Genomic DNA, 27,981 nt, shown 5'->3' on the forward strand with positions numbered 1-27,981 from the left:
AAAAAGAGCGCTGGCAAGGCGATGAGAACAAAAGAAACTATCAACAACAACATGGTAGGATCTGTTCAACAAGTTGGAAACACGTAACAATCGAATAACAACATCATACCCCTGACCTTCAGGTGGAGCAGGATCATATCTACGACCACAATAAACAAAAAACTGCATGCAGTATTTCGAGGCAGATTCCACCAACAGCCAAAGTTTCACTCCAAATCTCGCATGGCGTTTGTTAGGCATAAACTGACGGTAACAAAATCTACCGCGACTACCTATCATGCTCTCATCAATGGCTAAGTATTCTCTGGGCAGGTAATGTTCCTGAACTTTCTGTTTGCAAAAGAAACAAGATATTGGTATTTGGCAATGGGATTGTAATTTGGATGACCAGGAGGATAAATGTTGCGGTTGTCCTCTACATGAAAGAATTTCAACAGAAGCTGGAAACGATTGCAACGGAACACACGACGAAAAAAAGTTTGTTGAATTGAGGCTTCTGTAGACCAATACATAAATATGGATGGCAATTGTACAATGCCCATGTTGAGGATCAATGCAATGAAACCCTTCATCTCGGTGACTGTAGCTGGAATCCATTGATGAGCACGGGATCGGGGACGCAGATTGTGGGATGCCGGGTACTGTTCGGCGTAGCGGTTGGTCTGGTCAACAAAATGTTGCAGAAGATCCAGTGTAAAAAACATCATGAAGTACACAATAGGAGTAGAATCCCTAGGAGGAGGATTGACTGGACCAGGATGCTCAGTAAACACATATGGGTGATGTGGAGGGTCCTGCTCTGGTACTTCGATTGTTTCCCATTCCCCAGCATCTTCCTCAGAACTGCTACCAGAACTGCAATTAGGGAATGAATGCTAAATAAGTTCAAATTTACAGTGAGAATATTGGTGACCAAAAAAATCGCAAATATGTAAGTCTGTAAATTTGTTGGAAAGATCTTCATAAACTTGTATCATTTGTTGTAAATTATGTTGTCAACTGGTTTGTAATAAGTGTACATCATGTAGCATGGGGCTTGGAATGACTGTTGATCGATTGTGGCATAACCAAATGTCATTTTTCGTTTCAACTGTCAAAGTTGTCAGTGGGCGGTAGTAGACAAGAATCTATCTATTTACCTATCACATGCAACATATTTTCATTGAAATTCCATATCAAGACATATTTACCTGCTGTTGGAACTGGAATCATCGCTATCATAGTCTGAAGACTGGGAATCAAAGTCTGAATCGTCATCAGAACTCATTTTCTAGCAGATGGGACTGTTTTGACGGATCACTGTGTTTACGATATTACTACAAAATGGCCATCTAATTTGCATATGATTTCATTCATAAATTCATACATACAATTTCCCAAGCAGACAACGAAACGCGAGCTCTTCCTTAGTCAAAAACCGCTCGGTAACATCCGACCGATTGCTACTTACATTCAAAACGCACCGGACGCAGCCGATTCATTATTGATCGTTATTTGCATAATTTATTCGGTCGCGTGACCTCAAATTCCCGTCTGCTTGGTCTCAAAAGGGGGACACAGACAGAACGTCATCGAAATGTGAGAAAGAAATGGGGGTGGATGGTTTGTTTGTACACAAATGTGGCGTGTTCTCCAAAGCCGATCTGATCGGCCCGTGGCACTTTACAGGTTGTTTTCGTAAGGCCGATTTAATCGGCCCATGGCACTGAAAGTGTTAAGCAATTCCTCTGTGTGTGTCTTCTGTCATTGCTGTTTAGATGTGGTGTACCACCCATGGAGGAAGGAGGACGCTGGAAACCAGACCAGAGAGATCATGTACACCATCTCACTGTCCAACCCACTGGCCCCCAAAACGGCAACAGTCACAGAGACTCAGGTAGAGAGAGAGAGAGAGAGAGAGAGAGAGAGAGAGAGAGAGAAATAGAGAGAGAGAGAGAGAATAGATAGATAGATAGATAGATAGATAGATAGATAGATAGATAGATAGATAGATAGATAGATAGATAGATAGATAGATAGATAGATAGATAGATAGATAGATAGATAGATAGATAACACAATCAATCTAACAATTAGAGAAAATATCATTACAGATCAGAGTGTGTGATGCATCAGACACATACTGCTTTTGCAAAACATTTGTGTGTATTTTTCTTACTGCTGCACTATTAACCAGGTATTAATTGTGTACCCTCTCCTTTTCTTAACCCGTTTGGCTCCTCACCTGCAATGCCACAGAATGTAAAAGAACTAAATTCACTTCCAGATTTGGTAACAAGTAAAATGTAACCATCCAGTAACACAAAAAGTAGTGTTTTCCCAAGATAGATAGACAGACCAACCAACTGACCGACAGTCAGACAGATTCATTTAAATTAGTGCTGTCAAATGATTAAAATTTTTAATCAGATTAATCACAGGGTTGCTGAGGATTAATTTAAATTAATCACAATTAAATAACATTCGTTTTTAATTTATATTAATTATGTTTCATTTTGCATGAGCAAACAGACTCAAGAAAGAAGGGAATATATATGCACTTAACTTCAGCTTCAATAGTTTCAACAAAACAACTTGAAACAACTGTTTCGTCTTGGGGGGGTTTTTGTCCTCATATTTCCATCCAGAGGGCCAACGTGCTGTTTAGTGTCTTCCATCTTTATGGGTTGGTTCTGCTGCCTGTCACTACTGGATCAACTGCCCATTTGTGCATGCACAGCGGTGACTCTACTTGGACAAACTGCCTGAAATGCGTTGGCAGAGATGTTCAGAGTCATTCTGAGCTGCAGATGGATTAATTGCATTAAAATTTTTTATCAGATTAATCATAAAGATGGATTAATCTGCATAAATGCGTTAATTTTGACAGCCCTAACTTAAACAAATCCATGGATGTTGGAATTTTTGTCTTATTATTTCTTTTACTCTCCAGCATAATAAATAATACCACACCTCTCGTCTTTCTTCAGACTCTGTACAAAGCCAGTCAGGAGAGTGAGTGTTACATCATCGATGCTGAGGTTATCACACATGATGTACCATACCATGATTACTTCTACACACTCAATCGCTACATGCTCACCAGGGTGGCCAAGAACAAGTGTCGGTTACGGTGAGTAGCATTAAGTCAGATACCCACAGTACACTCCTGGCAATATGGTAATACATGTGTCATGATTCTGACTCACAACTAACGTGAATAATTTATTCAGTTTGATCTTTGCAGTCTGTCTGTACACATGTTTAGTTTTTTTCTGTCTCTCAGAGTGTCAACAGAACTGCGATACAGGAAGCAGCCATGGGGGTTGGTTAAAGGCTTCATCGAGAAAAACTTCTGGAGCGGTCTAGAAGAGAACTTCCGTCATCTGGGTAAATTCAGTTTTATTTGCATGGCCATATTAAATTAAATTATTGACACACAGTAATTACCCTGCAAGATTCACATAAGAGAAGTTAATTCATTGTATATTTCTGCATAAACAGACACCCTTAAAGACTAAAACTATTTTTGTGCTGACTTTCAAATGATTTTTTTTCTCTACATTTAACCTTCCATAAGTGATTTATCACAATTTATTATAGTATTATTCTCTGCATATTCAATTTACTGATTACGCAGATGTTCATAAAAGTTCATCTTCTATCAAAACAGAGAAAACTGAAGAAAAAGTGACTTTTTGAACAAAATATATCATAAAGTAAATGTAAAAACAAGCATCTACAACCAGTGTCACTGGTCAAACTACATTGGTGTTACTGGTGAATCAGTGTTGTAGAAGATGATGGTGTGTCTACGTTCACTAGCCTCTAGCCTCTGAACGTCCATATGGGTCATATCTGATGACCATGAAAAGCTGCTTAACTGCATTTTACCTGAATTTATTTACATGTTTTGATAGGATTAATTGTTCAAGAGTTATTAAACATTTTGGTTCCTTGTGACTGTGGAGGACTCGAAAGGTTAAAGGTCCCATATTATGCTATTTTTCAGTCACGTCATATAGGTCTCAGAAGCCCAAAAACATAGTATTTAAGTTTGTTCGCCCCAAAATCATCCTTTGTTCGGAGTTTCAGCGGTCGAAAAAGTCACTCTCACCAGCCCTCCTCAGAACAGGCTGTTTCTGGACCTGCTTCCGGGTACGCAAATGAACACATCTGTCCACGCCCACTCCCCCTCCCCTCTCTGGGAGAGGACGCGGCTTACGCTAGCGGTACTACGCGCTAATGTTGACTGTGAAGCCATGGCTCTCTCGTCTACAATACACGTCTCAGACAGAACGTCTTTCCAAACACTGGCTTTCTTTGCCTTGAGGCGTGATTGAGCCCCGACGGAAAACGGCGGTGTTGTGTCGGGTTCGTGGACCTGACACGGAAAGACGCCTGCCACCACTAATGCAGGCAGCTACTAACGAGCTTGATGCTAACTATACTGATGCCAACCACAAAAGGCCTGTGTTCAAAGTAGTTCTGTTGAATATCTCTTGATATTATCAGCTCTTGCATGTTAACGGGGACGCAAACGTTAGCAGCAGTAACCGAGCTATGTTAGCTGCCATGCTAACGTTAGACGTACACATCAACAACCACTAGCTTATCCGTAATGTAGGGTTATGCAGTAAAGATACAAAAAAAATGATCAGAACTTACATCTCCCACACTTGTACTTGGGTCACGAAGCGTTGGTACTGCGTCCTTCTTGATTCGGAGTCTTTGTGGTAAAATTTGCGCATGCACGAGCGCAGCCTTACCGGATGTCAGGTTCAGCGACCCCTAACCCCTAACCCTAACCCTAACCCAACCCAAAAGCGCACAATTCTACTCGCAAGGTACTTATTTCATAAGCCTCGCTGAACCTGACATCCGGTAAGGCTGCGCTCGCGCATGCGCAAATTCCAAATAGGTCCACATTTTACAATGTCCGTATTTTATGCCACACCGGAGCTGTATGGGCCCATGTTAAAAAAAAACACTCGTCCGTGAAATGCCGGGCACACATACAAGCGTTTGGGAATGTTGTTTGGTCCATGACCATCACAGATATAATCCAGCCACTTTTTTCGGAGAGGCTCGGAAGTGGGGAGCAAAAATAAACTATCGTGTCGGTGTGTGCAGCCAACAACACCACAACTTGCGTGTCTCGCCTTCGCCATGTTTGTTGTCCAAGAGGTACTTTGCCAGGGTGGGGCTCACCTTTTCATGCAGGGTGGGGGCACAGTCAGGGGGAGGAGTTAAATCCGCTTGTGTCGTCATAAGCGGACCCAACTCAAACTCGGCCGTTTGAGCAGGCATTTTCACAAAATGTGGTGTAGCAAGGCAGGGAGGAAACAGACAGTTTTCAAATTCAAAACCTCATAATGAGGCTACTGCAACACACACTACTATAAGAAAACTTTCACAAAGTGAGATTTGCATAATATGAGACCTTTAAAGACATGATATGTATAATTTCCACATTAAGAAATCTAAAAACAACAGGACTTGTGTTATATATTTTGTTGATTTTTGTTATTATTATTGTTGTTGTTATATCAAGAATGTGATTGAAAGAAATCCATGAATTCAGTGTAACAGTATGTTTTATTTGTTCACTCCCATTGGCTTTATATCACTATTAAAGTTACTTACAGCTGTTCCATTAGAATGACAGCCTGAATATATGTCATTTAATGTAATGTGAATAATATGCTGCTTCATCTCTACATCCTTTACTTTTGTGTTGCCTGAGAGAACCCTAACAATAGAAGTTACATCCTATATTTGTTGTTTGGATTTTATTTATTGAGCATCAATATAACATGGTACATATATACACATGGTACATAGTGTTAATAATAATCACAGACATTCCTTCAAAAAATGCTGATCCCTTGTTTTTTTGTTTGTTTTTTTTCCCCATAATTCACCCCCCCATCCCCATCCCCACCCCTCCAAGAACACATCCTATGTTTAACACATGCATTTAATAAGTCTGACCTTTAACTGAAGCTGAGTGATAAGACGGTAAGAGCGTTGTCATCGTCTTGTCTTCAGAGGTGGAACTGTCTAAACTGGAGGAGATTCTGACTGAGTCCCATCAGCTGTCTCCTAAGGCCAAGGTGGTGAAGAACTCCACGGTGCGGCGGAAGAAGAGGCCACTCACTCACATGCGCAGCCAGCATCTGGACGAGGCCCTGAGCCCCGTTACCACGCCGACAGATGAGGAGGTGATTCAGAGGATCAAACAGGTGGCGGGTTCCACACAGACCAGGCACCAGAGTCCAGACCACCATCACCTGCCTGGAGGCTTTGCTCTGTACAGCGTCTCCAAACTGCTGCTCATCATCAGCTTTGTGTACGTAAACACACACATACACAAAAAACACAAATTAATGTTAGAACAGTTTCCTAATTGATTTTCCTCAGATTGGCTTTTTATCAATTATAGATTGCTTTTACTTTTTGATATATTTTGGATATCACTATTATGTAAAGTACTTATTGACTCCTGTCTCCTCTCTTTTCATTGCCATCTGTAGGATCTGTCTAAGGTACATAATGTATTATTTGATAAGAGTAAAAAGGAATTTTCCTTGGAATTCTATTGTTATGTTCTAGTATACTATAATAATCCATTATAATGTTATTTTAAAAAAAAAAGGTCTCTGAAACAATATGACTCCATATTTAGTGATTAAGTTGTTGGATTTCAGTCTGTCTATGTCGCCCTCCTTCAGCCTGATCCTGCTGGTGTTCCTCAACATGATGCTCTTCTACAAGCTCTGGATGCTGGAGTACTCTGCACAGTCCTTAACCACTTGGCAGGGTCTGCGACTTCATGAAAGGTACATGCACATACTGTCCTAAACAAGGACACACAGTGTTTTGTCATCTTTTTGCTGCATTATGTGTCACTGTTTACTATCTGTTTTACCTTATTTTGTCAGATAATGAATAAATTCTGTTTGCAATGTTAGAAATACTGCATTGTGCACCTCTATTCAATTTGATAGAGACCATTCACTGCTCAAACTGAGCTTCTTTTGTGTGAACATTTCTTTACTGCAGCAGTTTCTTAGACACACACCTGCAGTGACACACTTCAGATGACTGATCTAGAACAAAATGTTGATAAATCTGGATTAGATTGTTGAATGCATTGTATTAAAATTGTACAAGTGTACAGTATATTGGGTTAAACTGGCTTCACATTACATGACAGTCACCAGATATTTATTATCTATATTATTTTTTACCCAGCCAGGAGTTGAGGAACAGGTTTTATTTGTTCACGTCTACCTCGCCCCTGGCTATTATAAGAGATCCAGCTTGTAATTGACTCCCAGTTTCTATTTGAGGAAATCCAGTGCTTAGTTAGGTGTCACACACAAAGACCCTTTGTGACAGGAAAACACTGAGTCTCAAATTTACCCCCAAAACTCTGAAACAATTTATCAATCTTTTGACAGTTCTTCAAAATAAAGGCCACGCTTCGATGGCTCCATCCTGAAGCTGCTAATGTGTCCGTGTATGTGTGTGTGATTCCCAGTAAACTGCCTCAGACACAGATGGAATGGGCCCAGCTCCTGGAGGCACAGCAGCGTTACCATGACTCCGAGCTGCAGAAGTGGAGAGAGATCATCAAGTCATCAGTAGTGCTGTTAGACCAGGTAATCAGACACAAAGGGGCTTTAATCCACATTATATGAACAGAGTCAATACATTAAAAAGAAGTCGGCATCTTTGATACTTTAATTCAGAGTGGAAATTGCATGTCTTGTGGTTATTTTACAATTTGGTTATTTTCTTTTCGAATTACCATTAAATAGAGCAGGTGTGGCCAACCCTGGTCCTGGAGAGCCACTATCCTGCATGTTTTAGAAGTATACCTCTTCCAACACACCTGATTCAAATGATAAGCCTATCATCAAGCTCTGCAGAAGCCTGATAAGGACCATTAGGTGTGCTGGAACAGGGAAACATCTAAAACATGCAGGATAGTGGCTCTCCCAGAGTTGGCCACCCCTGAAATAGAGCAACATAAACAAAACAGCCTAGTATTTTAACTAAATATGAACAATTTGAAAAGTTTAGTAATACACTATTGTCCATAAATTTGGAATAAAATATTTTTTCCTCTTCTCATGAAATGATTGTGGCAGTGTGATTTTTTTTCTTGGTAGATAAAGTGTAACTGGGACTCAGTATGTAATCATTGTACCTGGTCAAAGGTGATTACTGATGTGTATAAATAGGAATAAAAAGAGGAATATGTCTGAAAACAAAATTATTCTAAATTTATGGACAACAGTGTAGAAGAAAGAAACAAAAAAAAAAGGACAAGTGCGGTGTTGACCTGCAGAGCTGTCCAGGCTGAGGACCAGAAGAAAGTGTTAGAGGGGCTTGATATGGCTTTTATCAGGTGTCAGGTATTGGCTGTTAGGGCTCCACCTCCTATAAATAGCTTTTAAAAAAAAAAAAAAAAATCACTTTTACAAATGTGATTTTGTAGATAGTTAGATAAATTTCCTTTATTAATCCCCAAGGGGAAATTCAAAATATGGTCACCGCTCCGCAGAAACAGTCACACCACATTAACAATAAATAAATAAATGCAGAGTGTAAATAGCTAAGATTAAGTTAGATTAAAAAGAAAATAGAATTAAAAGACAAAATGTGTTTTCTACCTATCACATAAAAACATAAGAGCATAAAAACATAAAACCCCCCCGAGGACAGAAGTGTTCTGGGGCTTCTATCTGTACGTCTTTGTGGTAACACAGGCGATGTACATCATTTATTCTCTAAATATGCACATTACTTTATATTTTCTAGTATTTCCTAGCTCTGTAGTTTTTGTTGTGTATATTCAACCTGCTTAAATACTGATATGCATAAGAAACTAAAGTTCCTCAACAGTGGAGCTGATGTTAGATCTAAATATGACGAATATCATTTTGTACTCTTGTTTTGTTTTGTTTTTTTAGATGAAAGACTCTTTATTGAATCTCCAGCGAGGCATTGGTTTAAGGGACTACGGCTCTGAGGCTGAGGAGAAGAGAAGCCGCTATCACTGACACATCACTACAAGGTCATGAGGGCATGTTGTGCAATATAGGACCTGTTTTGTTTGTGAACCAGTATGCAGGCAGCAGCAAGACAGAGACAGGACAGAGGGGGAGGCGGGACCAACAGGGAGCTGGTCCAATGGAGACAAACAGAGGAACAGTCGTCTCCTGCGCACAGAGGTTGAGCCCCCCCCCACCCCACACACACACACACACACACACAAACACACACACTCGGAAGAGGAAACCATGGACAGGAAGTGCCCCTTTCACACAGGAACTGAGGTGTCCCCAACAGGCTTTTACAGGTGCAAGACCCAGACCTTGTCTTACACCTGCGGGTTGACTGTTTCCTTCTAATCGTATTTCCAAGTGCATCCTACTGTAAGCCATGTCAACCAGGGGAGTGGTAGAGAGACAGAAGGAAGACTACTGCATGCTTTTAGACAACTTAGCTCCCCTCAGTCAGTGTTAATGTGGTCCAGTTCCCATCTACGTGTGTCAAAAAACTGAGAACAGAAGAAGAGGAGAGTTAAGGGGGGTGCGTTCAAGTCTTAATGGCTTTCTTCACTCTCTCGACTGTTCCAAACCAATCGTCCCCTAGAGGGCCTCGCTGCAGCGTCCCTTTCATAAACCTCCACTTGATCAGACTGTAGTGTTCTGCCACAAACATAAAGGGAAAAAAGTATTGTAGCTGGAACATTATCTCCACAGATTAGTCTCTATTGCCTTTATTGGTCTTGTCAGGGCTGGTTCCCTGTCAGACTGTTGCAATATTTATACTGGTTTATCTATTGTTTAGGTTACAGTTATGGTAAGCTTTTAAACTGTATTTTTTATCCTTTTAGCCATTTCAAAGGAATCTGGTGTCGCAGTCATTTCCAGTAAAAGCTGCCCCTGTCCCATTTCAGTTTGTATTAACACACAGGGCTGCATTTCCCCTTCTTTCTGATAAACTAGAATGTATTAGTGTGAAAAAGGCTCAACTTTGATCATAAGATGTCTGAAAAAGGGACGCTGCAGCCACACTTGTAGGGAGACTTGTGTTCTTACATGTTTTATTACTAAACTGTGATTATATCTCTCTAAGATGTTTCAAAATAGAAAGAATTCTATGAATATATTTGAAATATATGAGAATATTTCATTATTTAATATATATTTCAAAATATATAAACATTACCTATATTTATTGTTAATTTATGTACATAAAGAAATTATCAGAGCTCTAGAGCAGAATTTCTAACAAAAAGTGTTTTCTTCTGAAACTGAAATGCATGCCAGATATGTCTGTGACATGTCCAGTGTGCAAGTATGAGTCTGCATTTGCGCGATTATATTCGCGCATGTCTATGTCTGTGTGAATGAGAGTGTGTATGTGCGTGCGTGCATGCAAGTACGCACAAGAGTGTGCTGGAAAGTGTGACATTTTTACCATTCCACACTTGTATGTCTCTTAGTTTTTTTTCTGGCTCACACAGCCAGCGCTGCCTTTTTTTATGCTAATGCATTTGAATGCCGCCTTGCATTAGCCCTGCCAGGGTACAGTTTACAACCGGAGAGTTTTGTTCCAAAATGACATGTCCAACATTTAAATAGGGTTAATTCCACTTTAATCACACAAGCTAAAAGTTAATGAAACTATTTTTTTGATAAATGCTAAATCAAAAGTAGATAAATTGTTTGCAAATGTAAAGAGGGACAAATGTGAAAATCTCTAGTTTGAAAATTTAATGATAAACATTACTTGGAGTATTTTTCTTGTGAATGAATACATGTCATTTTGGAACACTGTGAACTCTTCATATTCCCTCTGTGAGCCACTTTTGTCCATGTCAACACATTAGTGGCTCAAAACCTTTAGTTTAAAAACATGTTCTGCAACCCAAATTAACTTCCCCCTCCCCATTTCAAGTGTCTGTCTTGGATGCAAAAGCATGAGAATTTACACAACTAAATGAACCAAAAGAAGGAAGAAATGTACGTTCACCTGAAATCATTATTTTAAATTAAATATTTACCATGCATTTCATGTATTGTATATGTATTCCAAATTAGGTGCAGTAAGAGCATCTATCAAGAGTTTGTCACGAGACCACTTGGTGCTGACAAACTTCAGCAATGAAAGCACTTCCAAAACAATACAAATCTTCCCAGTGTAAAAAAGATATTAAAGCACTTTAGGACCTTTTCAGATAAAGAATGACAGCAGTTTAGTTTGAAAGATGAATGCAGGGTTTAGCGAGGTGTGATGTGCTCCTCGGTTTATTTTAACATTTGTGATTTGCAACTTCCAGACTTTTCATTTTGTTATGTTGTGGTTTAGAGTTATTTTGGCCCAAATAGAATATTTGCGACTCCAAAATAAGACACTGTCTATTTCACAGCAAGGTGGGAGTGAGTGATTTATGAGGGAAAAGGAATCTTTACTGTGTGCCTCTGCGGCGTGTTACTGACTGACTTCATGAAACTGTAGAAAAGCTTCAGGATTGGACCGCTGCTGTGTGTGTGAGAATATAACGTTTGCAAAAGGCACTGAGTAATGGTGACACAAAAACCTTAAGACATGAATGTTAGTGGTTGGAAATGGTTTCTATTTTATAGAAATAATTTTCACAATCATGATGCCACTGAAAGATTACAGTGAATCTCTGCTTCCTGTGTATGATGGTACAGAATGGCATATACTGTAAATGAAAATGTGATTGAATTGCTTTAAGAGGTTTTCAAAGTGTATTACTTTTTTCTTATCAAATGCTTTATTTATAATTTTTGTGTCACATTTCCTCTAAATTTCAGTCGTTTTGAAAGGGATATGGTAAATGCTAGAAAGACAGTGATAATGAAATGCTGTAAAACGCACATTCTCTCAAACTGGGTAAATATTTGGTCCAGTTTTAAAGGATCAGCCATAGCAGACATGAATTAGATGTTACCACCTTAAGCTAATGTGCAAATTATGGATTTTCAACCTTTATCATTCCCTTCAAAACATGTTGCAGCAGTTTTGTAACCACAAATACAAGCAGGTGATCTCTTAACCCTTTTTTGCTTTTGTGTTTCCTAGTGTGCACTCACACTGTAATCTGTGTTAAATGAATGATTGTACTGACTGCTGTAGCTGCACAGCTGTGCAACCAAGGCAATCTGTGAACTCTGGATGCCACCATTTTGTCATTGACAACTAATGAATTGTGCACTCCATTGACTGTATTAATTGGCATTCGCCTTGTTTTCACAGAGCGAACAAGGAATTAATGCCACCCAACCAACACAGTACTAACCAGCAGTCTTGGTTAACACAAGAAATAACACACACAACCTCCTGATGACAACCACTGATCAATCTCATAGCAAATGCTCTTCTTCAAGTGTGTCTTGATAAAATATGTACTGGTGTAGTTCTGTTGAAAAAAACAATTCTATTGTATGTTTTTTTTAGAAAATGTTTTGATCTCTAGGGAGACTTTTAGTGAAATTTATACATGAAATAAATATACTGTAAGTATATGTTGTGTATATCTGCAGTGTGAACATACACTGACAAAAGAATCTAACCTGCGCTGCGCGTAGGTTTTGACTTGCTGATGACTGCCTCATAGAGACAGACGATACAAGTGGCTTTCTGGTTCATGTGAGGTAGAGATTGGAAATATGAATAAAAACAAAAACACTGAACAAATAATGAGTCTGTTTTTGAAGTTTTTACTTTTTAAACTTTATTCTATCAATATTGATGATCATATAAGTTTCATGATTCTTGCTTTTTTGAAGTGATGTTGGGATAAAATGCACAAGTGTCAAAAGTTCATGCTTTATATACTTTTAGCAGAAGCACAGATTAAAACAGTTAAAGAAAAAAAATCTGGTGAAAGAGGAAGTGTTGATTCAACTTCTTTATTCAAGTACAGGTGAAAAGTGCAGCCTCTGAAATTTAAATATAATGTGGTAAGTTACCCTTGGACAGAAATTTGTACATGTCATTTCTGTTGAAAACTAACAAAAAAAAAAAAACAGTTATAATACAGACAAAACAAATGTCAGTCATTAAAATATATGCACTGTATATACTGGAAAAATGAATATTAAGTTGGCTTCAATGTGCAAATCAGTTTTCAGTGTCAGCAACAGATCCTTTATGATGTCACATCTTGCTACTTCTCATGTCTTCTTACATTTGTTGCATTGGCATGTGTGGAACCATATTTTCTGTGCTATTATTCCCTGTGTTCAGGTTTAAATCTGTTTTAAAAAATCAACAATTCTCCTCAAATGCATTGAAACTTAAGTAAATAAACTGTCCTGAAAATTGGAGAAGTGTGAGAAAATATGAGCACAAAGAACAGCTATTTGTCTTAAAACATAGGGAATAAAAGGAAGAGAATAAATAAAAATGACAAGATATTTTTAGCTTGCCTCGGGCGACTGAACTGAAATTATTTAGTTGAAGAATTCTCAGCAATAACAAAGTTAAGAGGTATTACTCACTACTTTTTTTTTTTTTTTTGACCCAGTATGCACTGTGACCTCACCAGACTTCAAAGTGAGGTAAGAATGACAAAAAAAAGCAGGAACAAATATGGCATAGAGATAAAATATTAATCTCTTACTGCACTTTAAAAATAAAATAAAATAAAAAAGACTGTAAAATATTGATGCCATACAGTATACTGAATGCATTGTTATTTTTAGAGCTGTAGCGCAAGACTGTAGATAGATAGATAGATAGATAGATAGATAGATAGATAGATAGATAGATAGATAGATAGATAGATAGATAGATAGATAGATAGATAGATAGATAGATAGATAGATAGATAGATAGATAGATAGATAGATAGATAGATAGATAGAGAAAACACTACTTTTTGTGTTACTGGATGGTTAGATTTTACATGTTACCAAATCTGGAAGTGAATTTAGTTTATAATAGTTTAGAACAGGGGTGTCAAACTCATTTTAGTTCAGGGTCCACATAGAGCCCAATATGATCTCAAGTGGGCCAGACCAGTAAAATAAAAACAGTGAAAAAGTAAAATATTATGAAAATGTTTACATTGACAAAGTTTCCTTAAATAACATGAACAACCTGAAATGAATTAAGAAAAATAAGTGCAATTTTAACAATATTCTGCCTCAGTTTATCATTTACACACGTGCATTACAACTTACATAAAACATTTAGTAACAGGCAGGATATTGTTAAAATTACATTCATTTCTTTTAAGACATTTCAGATTGTACATGTTTATTGTAAAAGGATAGTTTGGAAATGTCAACATTTTCATGTAATTTTCCTTTTTTTTTACTAAAACAAAGAGAAAATTTGCAGTTTTAAATATTTTTAGGTTATTATGACAATATTTTGCTAGTCTGATAATCTTAAGATAATATTGGTCTGTGTGTGGAACCTCAACTAAAATGATTTTGACACCATCTTTAGTGTGATTTTTGCATTTCATCCCACGGACCGGTTTGGACCCTTTGGTGGGCCAGATTTGGCCCATGGGCCGCATGTTTGGCACCTGGGGTTTAGAAGATGTTATTTTACATCATGTGGCAATGCAGGTAAGGAGCTAAAAGGGTTAAGAAAAGGAAAGGGTAAACACTTAATAGTTGCTTAGAAAAAAAATACACAAATGTTTTGCAAAAGCAGTGTTTGTGCATCACACACTCTGATCTGTAATGTTATTTTCTCTAATTGTTAGATTGATTGTATCCTGTCAATAACAACAAATTTATACGAGCGTTATTCCAAAGAGATAGTACAACATTACCCTGTGTTATATCTCATTGGAATAGGTTGGTAGATGATATACCATGGAAAAAGGTCTGGCTTCTCCCTAACAAATATCTGATTACCAATAAAGTTAAAGAAATATCCTTTAAACTTATACATAAATTCTATCCAGCTAAATCTTATATTAAAAATAGATTTCAGAAAGATATTGATATAAAATGTAGCTTTTGTAATGTATGTCCTGAAACTGTTGTTCATTTATTTTGGCACTGCCCTACTGTTAAAACTTTTTGGCAAAAACTTTGTGATTTTATTCATAATAACATTGAAAGACATTTTATGTTGTATTGGAGGAATGTATTGTTTGGTGTATTTGAAAATAGCTTGCTCAAAAGTGAACCATTATACCTGATAAATCTTTTAATTTTACTATCGAAATCCCATATTCACTGTTGTAAATACTCAGCAAAAACAACATGCTTTACTGCATTTTATAATAACTTTAAACAATACATTCTCTCTATTAAGCACTCTAAAAAGCAAAAGGCAATAAGGATTGTTGAAATCTGTGCTTCCCTTGGTGTATTCATCTGAACTTTGAACTTTAACACCCCTGGTATGAATTGGTATGCTTCTTTCTTTTTTTTCCTATCTTTCCTGTCCTCTTATTCTTCTCTCCTTTCTTTCTATACATGATTATAAGTAAGCGCTTATAAAATATTGTTTATTGCAAATATTTTTCATATGTACATTTGACATGTAGAGAATAAGCTATTTTTGTAACAAATGTGCTGTTCTAAATAAAATTTAAAAAAAAAAAAAAAAAAAAAAAAGATTGATTGTGTTAAAGGCGCATGTGCTACCGTCTATTTCCTGGTGTATTTGTGCTGTATTCAAACATGAAAAATCTCCAAGGAAATCCATTTTTGCTCTGCTCGCAGAAATAACTGACATGAAATAATCCTTTACTTTCAATCCAAGGAGATGTGAAGATGGGTGAGGTCGATGCGTCACCAGAATGGATCAAGGGGGATGGGGCAGGGCGCAGCAGTCCCCAGCCTATCACTGCGTCCAATGAGCACTGACATTGCATTGGTGAAGGGGTGGATGTCTGTGGGTGGATGACTCCTACTTTCTCACCGTGGATGTAGCAAGGGGAGGAGCTCCATGCTTGGGTTTGACAGCTGCGAAATAGAAAATGTGTAGCTCCTAGTCAGGGGGAAACCATGCTGCTGTTAGGAAACCAGACTTCCAGCAGGAATGGCATACAGCATGGCCTTTAGTAGACTGCGGATGCACTCGTAAAATTGTCTCCACTATTGAATCCGAGATATAAAATATAAGAGATTAACTTTCATTGTGCAGAAAAACGATTTTTTTTGGTGGCATGCACCGTGCCTTTTCATTCCCAGTGACTGTGGAGCGCAGTCGGACCAAGGAGTGTCTGGAGGCGAGTTTGGCCGGGCTGTGTGAGCTGGAGCTGCGTAAACAGAGGCAGGAGTGTCTGGTGCTGGGGGCGCTGGCTCTGGCAGACCCCCTGCCCCAAGACAAGACCAGAGGAGACCTGCCGTGTTTCAGCAGCTGGGGACAGGAAAACTTGACACTGAGGCGTCAGCTGGTAAGTTTCTGCAGCGCATCTTTTAGATTCCTGCAGCTCTTCCACAGTACCCCACCCCATGTTTATGTCCCACTTTCCCCACAAAACATACTTTTGAATATCCAATAGTCCAATACAGCTTCTCCTCATTGTTATCCGCTTGACCGTTGGATGGACTCTAGGTTTGGGCTGCGCCTTTTGTCTGGCGGTGACCCCTATCTGCAAAAAAAGTTACTCAACTTGATTAATGGGCTCTCTCTTTGAAAGGATGTAATGCATTTCTGTGCTTTGGGCTGAGATTTATGCCTATGGGTAGCGAAATCAGGGGGTGGAGCACCCGCCGTTTGTGGTACAGACTGACTATTTAATGGCCCATTGTTCCCTCATCACAGACTTTTGTAGGTTTTACGAGTTAACACGCTCCTATTGGAAGTCTATCCACATCATAAAGGAATGACTTATACCTCAGCTTGTATGTTGTCATAGCAGATACATTTATGCTGTAATGACTCTCTGTCTCTCAGTCTAATTAATTGATCTAATTAATTGATTGATTGTGTTTTTGTTGGTGCGTAAAAGAAGTTGCCACACATGTCCCAGTTTGACACTGATCTGAGGTTTCACTTGAGAAGTTCCAGTGCAAACACATGTCCAAAGCAAAGTTTTACGCATGGCTGAGCATCACTACCACTGTGCTAAATACTCTTCTCCATGGCCTGAATTCTTATTGTCTGTGCAAAAGTTTATTGTTTGGGATTTGGTACAACTGTGTTGCTTTGTTGCTGCTCTTGCGCAGCCAGCAAGCCGCCTCAGCATTGCTACAATAGGAAGCCATTATTAAAGAGGGTGAAAAAGAAATTAAATCAGCCGCCTCCTCTTCACACCTCCTTCTCTACTCCCTCCCTCCTTCTCCTCCGCCTGGGCCCTAACAATAGGCGCATATGGAGCAGAATACTAATGATGCCGATCGAGGCCCCAGTGTGTGTGTGTGGATAAGGCGCATTGGTTTTGCTGGTACACTGGCGTCATTTGGGTAGCCTTTGGCACAATATGGGCACTGTTTCATCTTTGTCTGAATGGGTCCACATTTGCGCTTGATCTCTTCATTTTGCAGAAACAAATGGCCATCCATCATAATCCATGGCAGCAGGTCAGGAGTGCGCCACACTCAAATGGATATCCTTGGTGCTGTCAGCGCTTTCAGCCGTGTTTCCCAACTACACACTAACAGGAATCAGTCATTTTCACATCAAAAGACGCAGTGACACGCGTTTCCCCTCAGGGCTGCGTTATTTCTGGTTTTCATTTTCTGCGCAAGGCATCTTTGGATCGATGTTTATTAAGTGTTATGCTTATCCAAGCGTGTGAGTAATTACAAGGGCAATTCCTCAGAGAAGGGTCTTCATGCTATCAGGTCACCATCTGTGTCCGAAACAAATCCCCGATCTAATTTTCAATGTAGGTTAAACTCTCTAAAATTTATCCTTCAGGTTGTAAGACCGGCGTGCGTGCGTCCGTGTGCGTGCGCGTCCATGGAGTTGGACATGAATGTGGCCCCAGACAGACTGAGGCCTTGTCCTGGTGGATACAGTGTGTGGTGGTGAAGGTGTTGACAGCTGTGGGACGCCAGGCAGCAGCTGGGAAAGCATGAAGCTCTGACCTCCCTCTCAGGTCCTGCTGTGTGTGTGTGTGTGTGTGTGTGTGTGTGTGTGTGTGTGTGTGTGTGTGCGTGTGTGTGTGTGCGTGTGTGTGTAGGTGTAGGTGTGTGTGTGTGTTTGGAGAGAGAGGAGCAGAATGTATGAATTGTGTATGAGTGTGTTGTATACATGCAGCCCCCTGTGTGGTGAAGAGTTTGGTTTCAGAGACTATAAGGAAATCTGTTACTTAGTGGATACTAAATCAGAAGACCTGCATGAAAGCATGTGTACTTTCCTCCTGTGTGTGTGTTGATTAGGGATGTAACGATATGAAAATTTCATATCATGGTTATTGTGACCAAAATTATCACGGTTATCATTATTATCGAGGTATTGTTGAAATTGTGCTCAAAATGTTCAAAAAGTACTTATACACACACTGAAATAATTTAACCAAGTTGTATTTAAAAAAATAAAAAATAAATAAAATAAAATAAAATAACTGGCACAATGCACTTTCTGTTGGCAGAAATATTCAAGTATTAACCCTTAGGGGTCTGAGCCTATTTTGTCTGTTTTTCAGTACTTTTGATTTTGCCTTTATATACTATATAAACAAATGTTTACTATACCCATGTTTGGTATCTTTGTTTCCAACACAACTTCATTTATATCATCTGCCTTTTATTTTTTCACTTTAACCTATTATATCAACACAAAAGGCCAGAAAACACAAAAAAATATAAAATCCGATTTGAAAAATGTATATAATTTATGCATAAATAACACAAAAATGCTTAACGAACCTTTTCAAAGACTTTAAAAGTGAATATTGGTTCCAAATAATAGGTATATACAATTAAAATTGTAATAAATTAAAACTATACTCAAATATTTGACATAAAGCATGTCTTTACATAGGCGTTTTCTCTGGAAAAGTGTGGTAATCAAACACTGTTATTACGATAATTAGAATTTAAACAGTAATACTAACCGTTGGCAATTTTACCGTGGTTTATCGTTATACTGGTAACCATTACATCCCTAGTGTTGATGTATTTTCAGGTTGTTTTGTGCTTTTGCTACTACTGACACATTATTGATCAGGTTGTGTGTGTCCTTGTGTTAAGACAGCAGCATCATAGATAGACTGTAGGGCAGTTAGTGTACTCAGCAGTGACTGATCACTCAGCTGGATCAGTGGGTGGTTTCCTGTAGCTTTGTTTAGGCACACAGAGAGGAAATCTCAAACATCTCTGTTTACGTCCAACATCCAATTAAGAAAATTGTCCTCTGAAATGCATTATGCGTTCCCATAAATATGCACACAAAATAGGTGGTTCACTGTACATTAGTAAATATTGCTTTTGCAGATACATCATTCTCTGAGCTAGTTTTCCCAGCGCTGTCAGTCACATATGCACAGCCAGTCTGGTGCACGTCTTTCTTCAGAGACTCCATTCACAGCCACTGGATCCTGCTGCCCTGCTCACAAGCCAATGTGCATGTAAGCCAGAGTCCCTGCATGTTAATGAGCAGCGTTCACTTATGTAAACACTGTGTGCACCTCTCTGTGTTTGGACAAATTTAACCTCTTTCAAATTAGAGCTCATCATGAAAATTTGATTTAATATCATTCAAATAATGTCTCATAATTATATGTGTGTGTGAGTGTGTATTTGAAGAGGAACAGGATCAGTGGTTTAGTCAAGCAGTGAAACTGGGGGCAGGGTTTCTATGTGTTTCCGGCCTCCCACTGCATTCTCTGTGTGGAGCCAGTCACAACATCGCTTTAATTATACAGGGTCCAACAGTGAGCCTGGATGCCTTGTGTTCCCTGTTCCATTGGATTTTAAATCCTGGCAATACACTGTATTTTCTAAAGCTTTCAACTGATGACAAATCAGCCAAGGTCGACGCTGCGCTTTATTTTCTGTCCTGTAGAAAAGCTCTTGTCTCTATGCAATCAAGATTAAAAATGCTCTCACTGTCCCTTACAGATACAATGGAGTGATTATTTGTCTCTTCTCCTTTTGTGGAGCCATCTTTTTCTTCTTCTTTCATCAGATGAGGATGTTGTAGGGGAAATTAACCAGTAATCAGTCCTGGCTTTGTCCTGGATTCACCTGCTGGTCACTGTCTTTCACAGAAAGAGCAGGCAGTCCTGATCTGTCCTGCACCCGCTGTGTAACAACTTAATGGTTAGGTGAGGCTGGCTGCACCATGTCCTCTGTCTCCCCCATCCCCCATCAGCCTGGGGCAGAGGATGCAGTAAAACAGTAATGATACAGTGCACAGAGTGTCAGGGAACCAGTGTGTGACCATTAATAATAGAGCACAATCAAAGACTAGTCTACACAATGGTCCCAGCTATGAACCTGATCCAAAGCTATACCACTAAATATGACGGTGCATTCGGTTGGTTTGTCCGTCCACAAAGGTTTGCTGCTTTCTGCCTCATTACGTTTTAATAAGTGTGTGTGTATTTGTGGGTATGGTCAAGAAGAGGCGGTAAGCAATCAATTGTGTGAAACAGCATCATTGATTAATTGATTCCCAATAGCCTCCCCTCCTGCTAGCTACTCTTTTACTTCACTTCAGGGGTAAAACAAAGCCCCCCCCCATTCATTCATTCATTTCTGCCACACAGAACTATGTCAATGTAATGATGCTAATGCTTTGTTTACGGTAAAACAATGCGAACCCTTGTTGAGACAAAAGAAGAGATGAGTGTTTGGGGTGAAGAGGTTGTGTGGGAAGCATAGGTTAGTTTGGGTCAATTGCTCATTCGGCATTGCGGCATTCGCATTATGGCGGCATTTAGTCTGCAGCACAAAGGAGTCAGAGCTCAAGCACTGATTGGTGCAGTACCCAAAAGATCACAGGCAGTCTAGACTATGTTTTGTGTTCTGTTAACAGGATATGATCATATGCCATTATTGCGTTTTGCCTGTGGAGGAAGAGTCATAAAACCGATCATTTAGAACAAGTGCAGCTCTAAAAGGGGATTCCCTTAATAAGACACTCTAAAGCACATTGTGTTTCATGCGTGATTATTCAATTTATCAGCTCTCATACCTTCCGGGCTTCTATCAAACCATCCAGCGTTAAATTTCAAGCCCTGTCAAATTTTATTAATACAGCCCAATATCACAAATCCCAAATTTGCCACAAAGGCCTCCCTCTTCAGTCTGATCATAGTTTTATGACTATCTTTGCCAGTCAGCAAACTGTGATTTTTCAGTTGTCGTGGAACATATGTGTGTAAATTGACAAAGATGTACATAGACAGTGCTCAGGAAGTGCAGAAGACCACAGTTGTCTGACAGGCTGTTCATCATTTATGGTTTGCAATATGAAAAGTGCCACCTTGTAATGAGGACACACTCAATCTCCTGGTGGTGAAGTCACTTAATGAGCCTTTAGTGTCAGCAGTGTTAAACCGTGTGCACTGGCACTGCGATGCGAGTCTTTGCTGATGTAAGTGCATGTCAGTCGATGTTGACATGAGACCAGGGCGAATTGTCAACGTAGCCAAACCAGCACGTCCAATTTCACTGTCTTTCCAGAGTGTGTATGTATTGTTAAGTGTGTAAATCCTGCAGGTTCATCTTTATGACAACCAATTTGAGCTTCAGATTCTCAGATGGAGGGTAATTTTCTGAGGTCAGGTGTCGCAGTTGTGTCTTTTATGTAGTGCTTGCAGGCTGAAAGTAGAAAGTGGAGGCTCCTGGAGTTAAAACACGGACAAGTGTCTTTGTATGTATGTTTGTTTCCTATTGTAAAATGTCTCTTTCTTTTTTTGTATGTGTGTGTCCGACCTATATGTGAAATCCCATTCATCTATATGTCAGATGAATGGGATTTCACATATAGGTCCCCCACGCCCCCACCCCCCAGCCTTGACAGACCCTTGAATTATTCATGTTCCAACTGACTGTTTCTTCTATATGAGCTAACTTACATAAGAGCGCTGCAATGCACATCACTGACCTCATGGTCATCTTTGCTTTTTAGTAGCAGAGAAGAATTGTGACTTCATCTGATGTGACGTTTCGTGTTTACTCATTAGGCCTATTCTATCTCTGTCAGCTGAAAATAAACACTCTCCCCAGTACAAATAGTTAAGATCAAGAATAAATATATGGTTTGTATGAAGTAGAGTTACTGCACGAAACATCCCCACAGGTGCCTGATTATCTGAGTCTCAAATCAAATGAAACCTGGTATGTGCAGCTGGAAAAATAAGGAGTGAAGTACTCACAGCTGTGCGGCTTTCATGAATTTTTTACTTTCTGTTTGCTGATAATTAAAGTCTGCTCTAAAATTACAGCACAATTTAATGCAGAAAGCAAGTAAACAGTTTGTGTGGTTGTTTCTTTTGCAGAGTGCTCTTCAGAGTTCCCCATGGGGGCTAATGCAAGCTCTGGAAAAGCAGGTGGGAGAGCTGAGGATCGACACCGACGACGGCTGTTATGATGGAGCACAAGGAGACGCAGGCGACAGTCGACCCAGTTCAGGTATTATTTTGTTTGTTTGTTTGTTTCTTACTGTAACGTATGTGAATTCAAGGATTTTTTTTTTTTAATATGCCTGTTAATATGTACAGAAGAGGATTAGGGACACTGGAAAAAAATTAAGGTCCAGAATATATTTTTTATTTTTATTATGAGAAAAAAGTCAGAATTCTGAGATTAAAGTCAGAATTTTGAGGGGAAAAAAGTCAGAATTGTGAGATTAAAGTCTGAATTCTGAGGAAAAAAAGTCAGAATTGTGAGATTAAAGTCAGGATTCTGAGAAAAAGTCAGAATTTTGATGAAAAAAAAAAAAAGTCAGAATTCTGAGACTAAAGTCAGAATTCTTGGGGATAAAAGTCAGAATTCTGAGGAAAAAAAGTCAGAATTCTGAGATTAAAGTCAGAATTCTGAGGAAAAAAAGTCAGAATTCTGAGGGGAAAAAAGTCAACATTCTGAGATAAAGTCAGAAATCTGACTTTAATCTCAGAAATTTGACTTTTTTCTCAGAATAATAATTAAAAAATAGATATTGGACTTTCATTTTTGTTTGTTTATTTCAATGGCCCTAATCCTCTTCCATAAATATGTGTCTTCCATTCACTCAACACCACTAGAAACATTTTTAAAATAGTGATATGCTTTAGTCTATGCAAAAAGTATTGTTAAATTTAATTTCGCTTTTATTGTTTTTTCATGCTCTAGTTGTTTGTCATTTTTGTTTTGTTTCCATTTGTGAAATGCAGTGAAGCGTTTCCTTCAGAAACCTGGTTTATTTTTAGAGAACTGGAGTAATCAGTGAGCTATGATGAATAGGGTAGTCATCTCTTCTCTGTTGTAATTGTACATTTTTATAGGTTTCTATGAGTCAAGTGAGGGTCAGTCGCCAAAAGGAAGATCCTGTTCCACGGAGCCCACAGAGACCATCTCCTCCTGGGCTTATAGTAATGACAGGCCAAAGTCTGTGGGTAAGAAATGCAAGTGTGTCTGAAAAGAATGAAGTGCTTCATTTATGTATTTTTATACATAATGTCCATTTGTTTAAAGTGAATGTTGATTTTTTTTTTTTTTTTTCTTTTTATTCTGGTGTGGCATCTGCTGTGTACCATTAGATGTGTACACTGAGACAGCTTTATTTAGTTCAGTCAAGCTTTAATTTATCCTCAAGCAGTTAGTCTGGTCATTAGTCAGTTCCCATACCCTTAATTCTCTGAAGTAAGAAAATCAGCAGATGAGTTTAAGTGGAAAGAACAGACACCAGAGCTGAGATATACACATTGTTTTATTAGATTACAAAAAGGGAATTTAAGTTTTTATCTAAAAAATATCAACTTGTTTAATCTGGAGTCAAATGTAGGTTTTACTTGTTAAATCAAATTCCAACTTTAACTCAGAAATTGTTACATCAGTTTATTCCTTCCTGGTTATATAATTTGTCTAGGGGTATATGATGGTGTTTTGTGTGTCTTTTATACTTCCAGTGACACTTTTCTATGCTGCTTTTTTAGATATTTATGTCGTCAGGGTTTTTCTTTTATATTTCAGTTTTTATACTCTTTTATATTACATTATTTATACTTTTATGGCACCTAAAGACGATTGCACTTTTCAATTTCTTTGTACATGTACAATGAAAATAAACAAATTCTATTCTATTCTATTCTATTAACAGTGATTTAACCCTTTCATGCATGAATTATGAGAACCTTAGTCAAGATTTTTTTCCTGAGTGTTTTTATTCCTCTTTAGGCATGAAAAAACAATGCAATTGATTTCTTTTAATAAACCTGTTTTTTGTGAAGGTAGATTTGTGTCTTTATTGCTTTAACTAAAAAAAAAAATTCAATAAAAAAAGTGTTTGAATGAAAAAAAATTTCCGATCCAAAAAACTGCATTTGAACAGTTTTTTTCCTTGATTGAGATGATTTTTTTTTTTTTTTAACTTTTTTTTTTTGGGTTAAAGCAATAAAGAAACAAATGTACTTAATTTGTTCATAATTTTTTGTGGAGTTCCAGAAATGTCCATTCCACTGGACACCATGTGTTTAAGTTTTGAGTGTCAGAAAGTGATATACAAAATCAAAAATTTTTAATGCAGCTAATCTGATGGGTTTTTTTGTTTGTTTGTTTGTTTTTTTCGCATTTTATCATATTCCCAATTTTTATTGGCAATTGATTTACACTCAAACAGGTCACTGCAAATCAGGTTTATCAAAAACAGCAAAGTTACAGTAATGGTATGAATGTCAGTGTATGAGATGGTGCATAAGTGACCACTGAGTTGGCAGATATGGAACTACAACAACAAAACCCATGAAAATACAAGAGAACAGCCGGAGAATAACTGTCCACTGGAGTGACTGCTGTGCATGAAAGGGTTAAGATGAATTTAACACAGTCCAAAAAACATCAGTAAATATTAACAATTAAATCTCAATAATTTTTTTAAATATATAGATCATCAACATTTAGTTAGAAGTAAAAATTAAAAAGCTTTTTTTCTACTTGCATCTTTACTGTCCTGTTGCTGTTTATTTTCTGCACTATTACTTGTAGGAGGAAGCTGTTCTGGAGATGTTCTGCTTTTTAAAATGGTTCTAATACCCCACCCCTCTTGTATACAGACACACTGAAACTTGCACAATATTCCTGCCTTGGCTACAAGTTTGTATGTTCTCAAAAGGTTTAATTTTAAACAGCAAAGGGTACGGACTAATGTGAAGAAAATGTGTATTTCTGTTGTGGGTGTCAGGATGTGGAATTCTTTGGCAGTGGAAGAGAAGAGCTTTACAAATATTTTTTCAGTTTAAGAGTTTGTATAGGGAAAGAATAGAGAAGCTTTATAAAAGCATGTAATGACATAATTCAACTTATGGATGTTGGAATTATTTTATTCGCATGGACTATCAGGTAAACTGTTTACTGTAATAACTGTAATGGCAACGTATCTGATGTAACCAGATGTTTCAAGAAAGGGGCAGGTATTATAAGTTTTCTTCATCCTGCTCCTTTCCAATCATTTAGATTGGAATGAATGAAATGAAATGAAATGAAATGAAATGAACATAGACATGACCTTCTGTAAGGAAATCTGCCTCTTCTTCAATTCAGCATGTTGTATTTGAACAATAATATAAAAGTACTGAACACAAAATCAGACATGACAGTGTTCCTGAAATCAGTTTTTAGTATTAACGGCTTAAATCAAAGCATTTATCTGGTAGATTAATTTACTTTTTGCATTTTTAATCTGTAAATTCCACAATATTTACAATAAGTTAAGAAAAAAGTACTACTATTACTATTACTATTACTATTACTATTACCAGTGTTAGATATTCTACAATATTATGTAATGCACCAGGACACATGTAATTCAATATATAGTGGACTTTTCAGTAAAGGTACCTCTGTCTTGTCTTTTTTTCCAAATCATACAACATCTATGTGGCGTATACCATGCATTATTGGATAAGTGTTGAGTTTATTTAATATGTGCATTATTTTATCACTACTCCGCCTTACTAACTACGGTATTGTTTTCTATAAATAGGTGACCCACTTTCATTCAATGCAGAGGTAGATACGCCTATCCTTCGCACCACACTACCCCGCTCTTTCTCCGCCCCGTACCCACCTCTGGAGGGCATCGCTGAAGAAGCCACAGGGTTGGACTCCTCATCCTGGGACCCGAAAGGGCACACCCAAACCTGGCATCAGCACCCAGCAGTGGATCCAGTGACTGAGGATGACTACCAACAGGCCTTTAGGGTTGAAGGTTACATCCTAAGTCTCATCCAGCGTCACACCCTCTCACCACGGCCATGTCAGCCTCGCACCACTGTGACCCCTGACCCCATATACTCATCTTTACACAGGAGAACTCCTTCCCTGACCACAGAGCAACGCCTTCCTGACCCCTATCACCAGCCCCAGGTTGACCTTTTAGCAAACCCTAAGAGCCAGGGCTGGGGTTGTGACCTCCTCGAGGGGGAAGCCTGTGGCGGAGAGGCCCCTTCGTTGGAGGAGGACTGTTATCTGGCTCTGCCCTACCCCCAGTCCAGGCCACACTCCCTGGCTGGGAGGCTACCATCACCTCTGCCCTCTCTGGACCCCAACTATGGTGTTGGGGTTCTTGACCTTTGTTGTGAACCCACATCCCCCCATCATTATCCACATCCACAACCCCCTATTCATCACAAGCACAATCTAGTCAGTGCACAGTATATACCCGGACAAGCCTGCCATGCCCCTGTTCGCTCCCCTAGACACTACAACCCAGAGCAGCCTAAGCCTAACCATGATACAGCTTGTCCTGACCACCAAAACTCCAAGTCCAGAAGTTCAAAAAAGAGCCACAATGACCGACAGCGGTCCAAGAAATCCAGTAGTAAAAGTCGATCCCAGTCTGAAAACAGCCTCCTGGGCCAGCGAATGCTCCCAGAACGCAGATACAGCACAACAGAGAGGAACCAAGGCCGAGGGGATGCTGCTCAGAACAAAGGCCAATCTCCAGGACTCCACATGGACAACAACGGGTGTCGACGCTGGTGCTCTAACCTGGAGCTTAGCCAGGACGAGGGGGACACACACCCAGGACAAGCACACAGACGTGCACCCAGAAAAGCTCGCCATTGTCATCCGTGCCCTCATTCCCAAACACAGAACTACCACCAGCAGCAAACCCATCGAAGGCAGCACTCTGACTTTCAGGAGAGGGCTCCTCTTTGTCAGGGCGAGGAGGGCTATGCCGGAGCTGCACCTGCAGAGTCTGAATCCAGCATGAGTGAGGCGTATTCGCCGGCTTCCAGCTCATTGTCCAGTGACTCAGATGAGAGTGGGGGTCTGGTTTGGCCACAGCAGCTGCCCCCACGCCTTGCCTCTACCTCATCTTCTTCCTCACCCTCACCACAGGCCACTGCCAATGCTTCATCTCAGCCCAAAGCCTTTGTGAAGATCAAAGCCTCCCACGCTCTCAAAAAGAAGATCCTCAGATTCCGCTCAGGATCCCTCAAAGTCATGACAACTGTATGATGGAGCCATGCAAACTCATTTTCACACAAAACCATAAATACTGTGTTGCAAAAGGTATTTTTAATGGAGCCATGTCCAAAGTCACTAATCAGATTGAATAATAATAATGTCAGTTTTTATACTCTTACTACCTCTACTTACAGTGTAGTTTAAGTGAAAAATCTGCCAGACATCACTTATCAGTACTGCAATCTTGTCAGATTTTAACCCATAAAGACCCAAACATCCACCGCCGTCTAAAGTCTTAAACTGATCTAAAATGTTTAATACCTGTTGATCCACTACTCATATCAATAAATGTAAATAATTGGTGTAAAATACAGTTTGCCATCTTTTCATGGTCATCAGATATGACCCATTTAGACGTTCAGAGGCTCCGTATTGAACTCGGAAACAGCGTCATCTTTTACAACAT

At 39.0% G+C, this 27,981-nt stretch overlaps 2 protein-coding genes across 19 annotated transcripts in view; both read left to right on the forward strand.

Moving 5' to 3' along the window:
• The window catches only part of gramd1bb (GRAM domain containing 1Bb), a 176,814-nt gene extending 165,604 nt beyond the window's left edge, over window positions 1–11,210 (forward strand). For 15 of the 17 annotated variants that reach the window (XM_030152861.1, XM_030152865.1, XM_030152863.1 and 12 more), the window contains 8 exons: window positions 1,758–1,876; window positions 2,970–3,112; window positions 3,266–3,369; window positions 6,031–6,331; window positions 6,516–6,527; window positions 6,714–6,821; window positions 7,526–7,646; window positions 8,964–11,210. In XM_030152861.1, the coding sequence (XP_030008721.1) occupies window positions 1,758–1,876; window positions 2,970–3,112; window positions 3,266–3,369; window positions 6,031–6,331; window positions 6,516–6,527; window positions 6,714–6,821; window positions 7,526–7,646; window positions 8,964–9,053 (998 nt within the window). In that variant the 3' untranslated portion in view covers window positions 9,054–11,210. The remainder of the gene's footprint in view (window positions 1–1,757; window positions 1,877–2,969; window positions 3,113–3,265; window positions 3,370–6,030; window positions 6,332–6,515; window positions 6,528–6,713; window positions 6,822–7,525; window positions 7,647–8,963) is intronic. The other 2 variants (XM_030152862.1, XM_030152870.1) reach the window with 1 other exon arrangement.
• A 4,528-nt stretch (window positions 11,211–15,738) lies between these two features.
• On the forward strand, window positions 15,739–27,868 carry dact3b (dishevelled-binding antagonist of beta-catenin 3b). 2 transcript variants are annotated; one of them, XM_030153144.1, is made up of 4 exons: window positions 15,739–16,402; window positions 22,406–22,538; window positions 23,390–23,500; window positions 26,086–27,868. In XM_030153144.1, the coding sequence occupies exons 1-4, from the start codon at window positions 16,172–16,174 to the stop codon at window positions 27,564–27,566; spliced, it is 1,956 nt and encodes a 651-aa protein (XP_030009004.1). In that variant the 5' UTR covers window positions 15,739–16,171; the 3' UTR covers window positions 27,567–27,868. The 2 variants fall into 2 exon arrangements, with proteins under 2 accessions (XP_030009004.1, XP_030009005.1); XM_030153145.1 differs by lacking the exon at window positions 15,739–16,402 and adding an exon at window positions 17,958–18,052.
• Window positions 27,869–27,981: the final 113 nt, after the last annotated feature.

Source organism: Sphaeramia orbicularis, chromosome 13, assembly GCF_902148855.1.
Source record: "Sphaeramia orbicularis chromosome 13, fSphaOr1.1, whole genome shotgun sequence".
In the NCBI taxonomy this organism is placed as follows: domain Eukaryota; kingdom Metazoa; phylum Chordata; class Actinopteri; order Kurtiformes; family Apogonidae; genus Sphaeramia; species Sphaeramia orbicularis.

Excerpts from the sequence above, each read along its gene's own strand:
- dact3b (XM_030153144.1), top strand. The coding sequence starts at position 16,172 with ATGCACCGTGCCTTTTCATTCCCAGTGACTGTGGAGCGCAGTCGGACC. Across the intron at positions 16,403-22,405 it reads TGACACTGAGGCGTCAGCTG|AGTGCTCTTCAGAGTTCCCC; the intron begins GTAAGTTTCTGC and ends TTTCTTTTGCAG. Across the intron at positions 22,539-23,389 it reads CGACAGTCGACCCAGTTCAG|GTTTCTATGAGTCAAGTGAG; the intron begins GTATTATTTTGT and ends ACATTTTTATAG.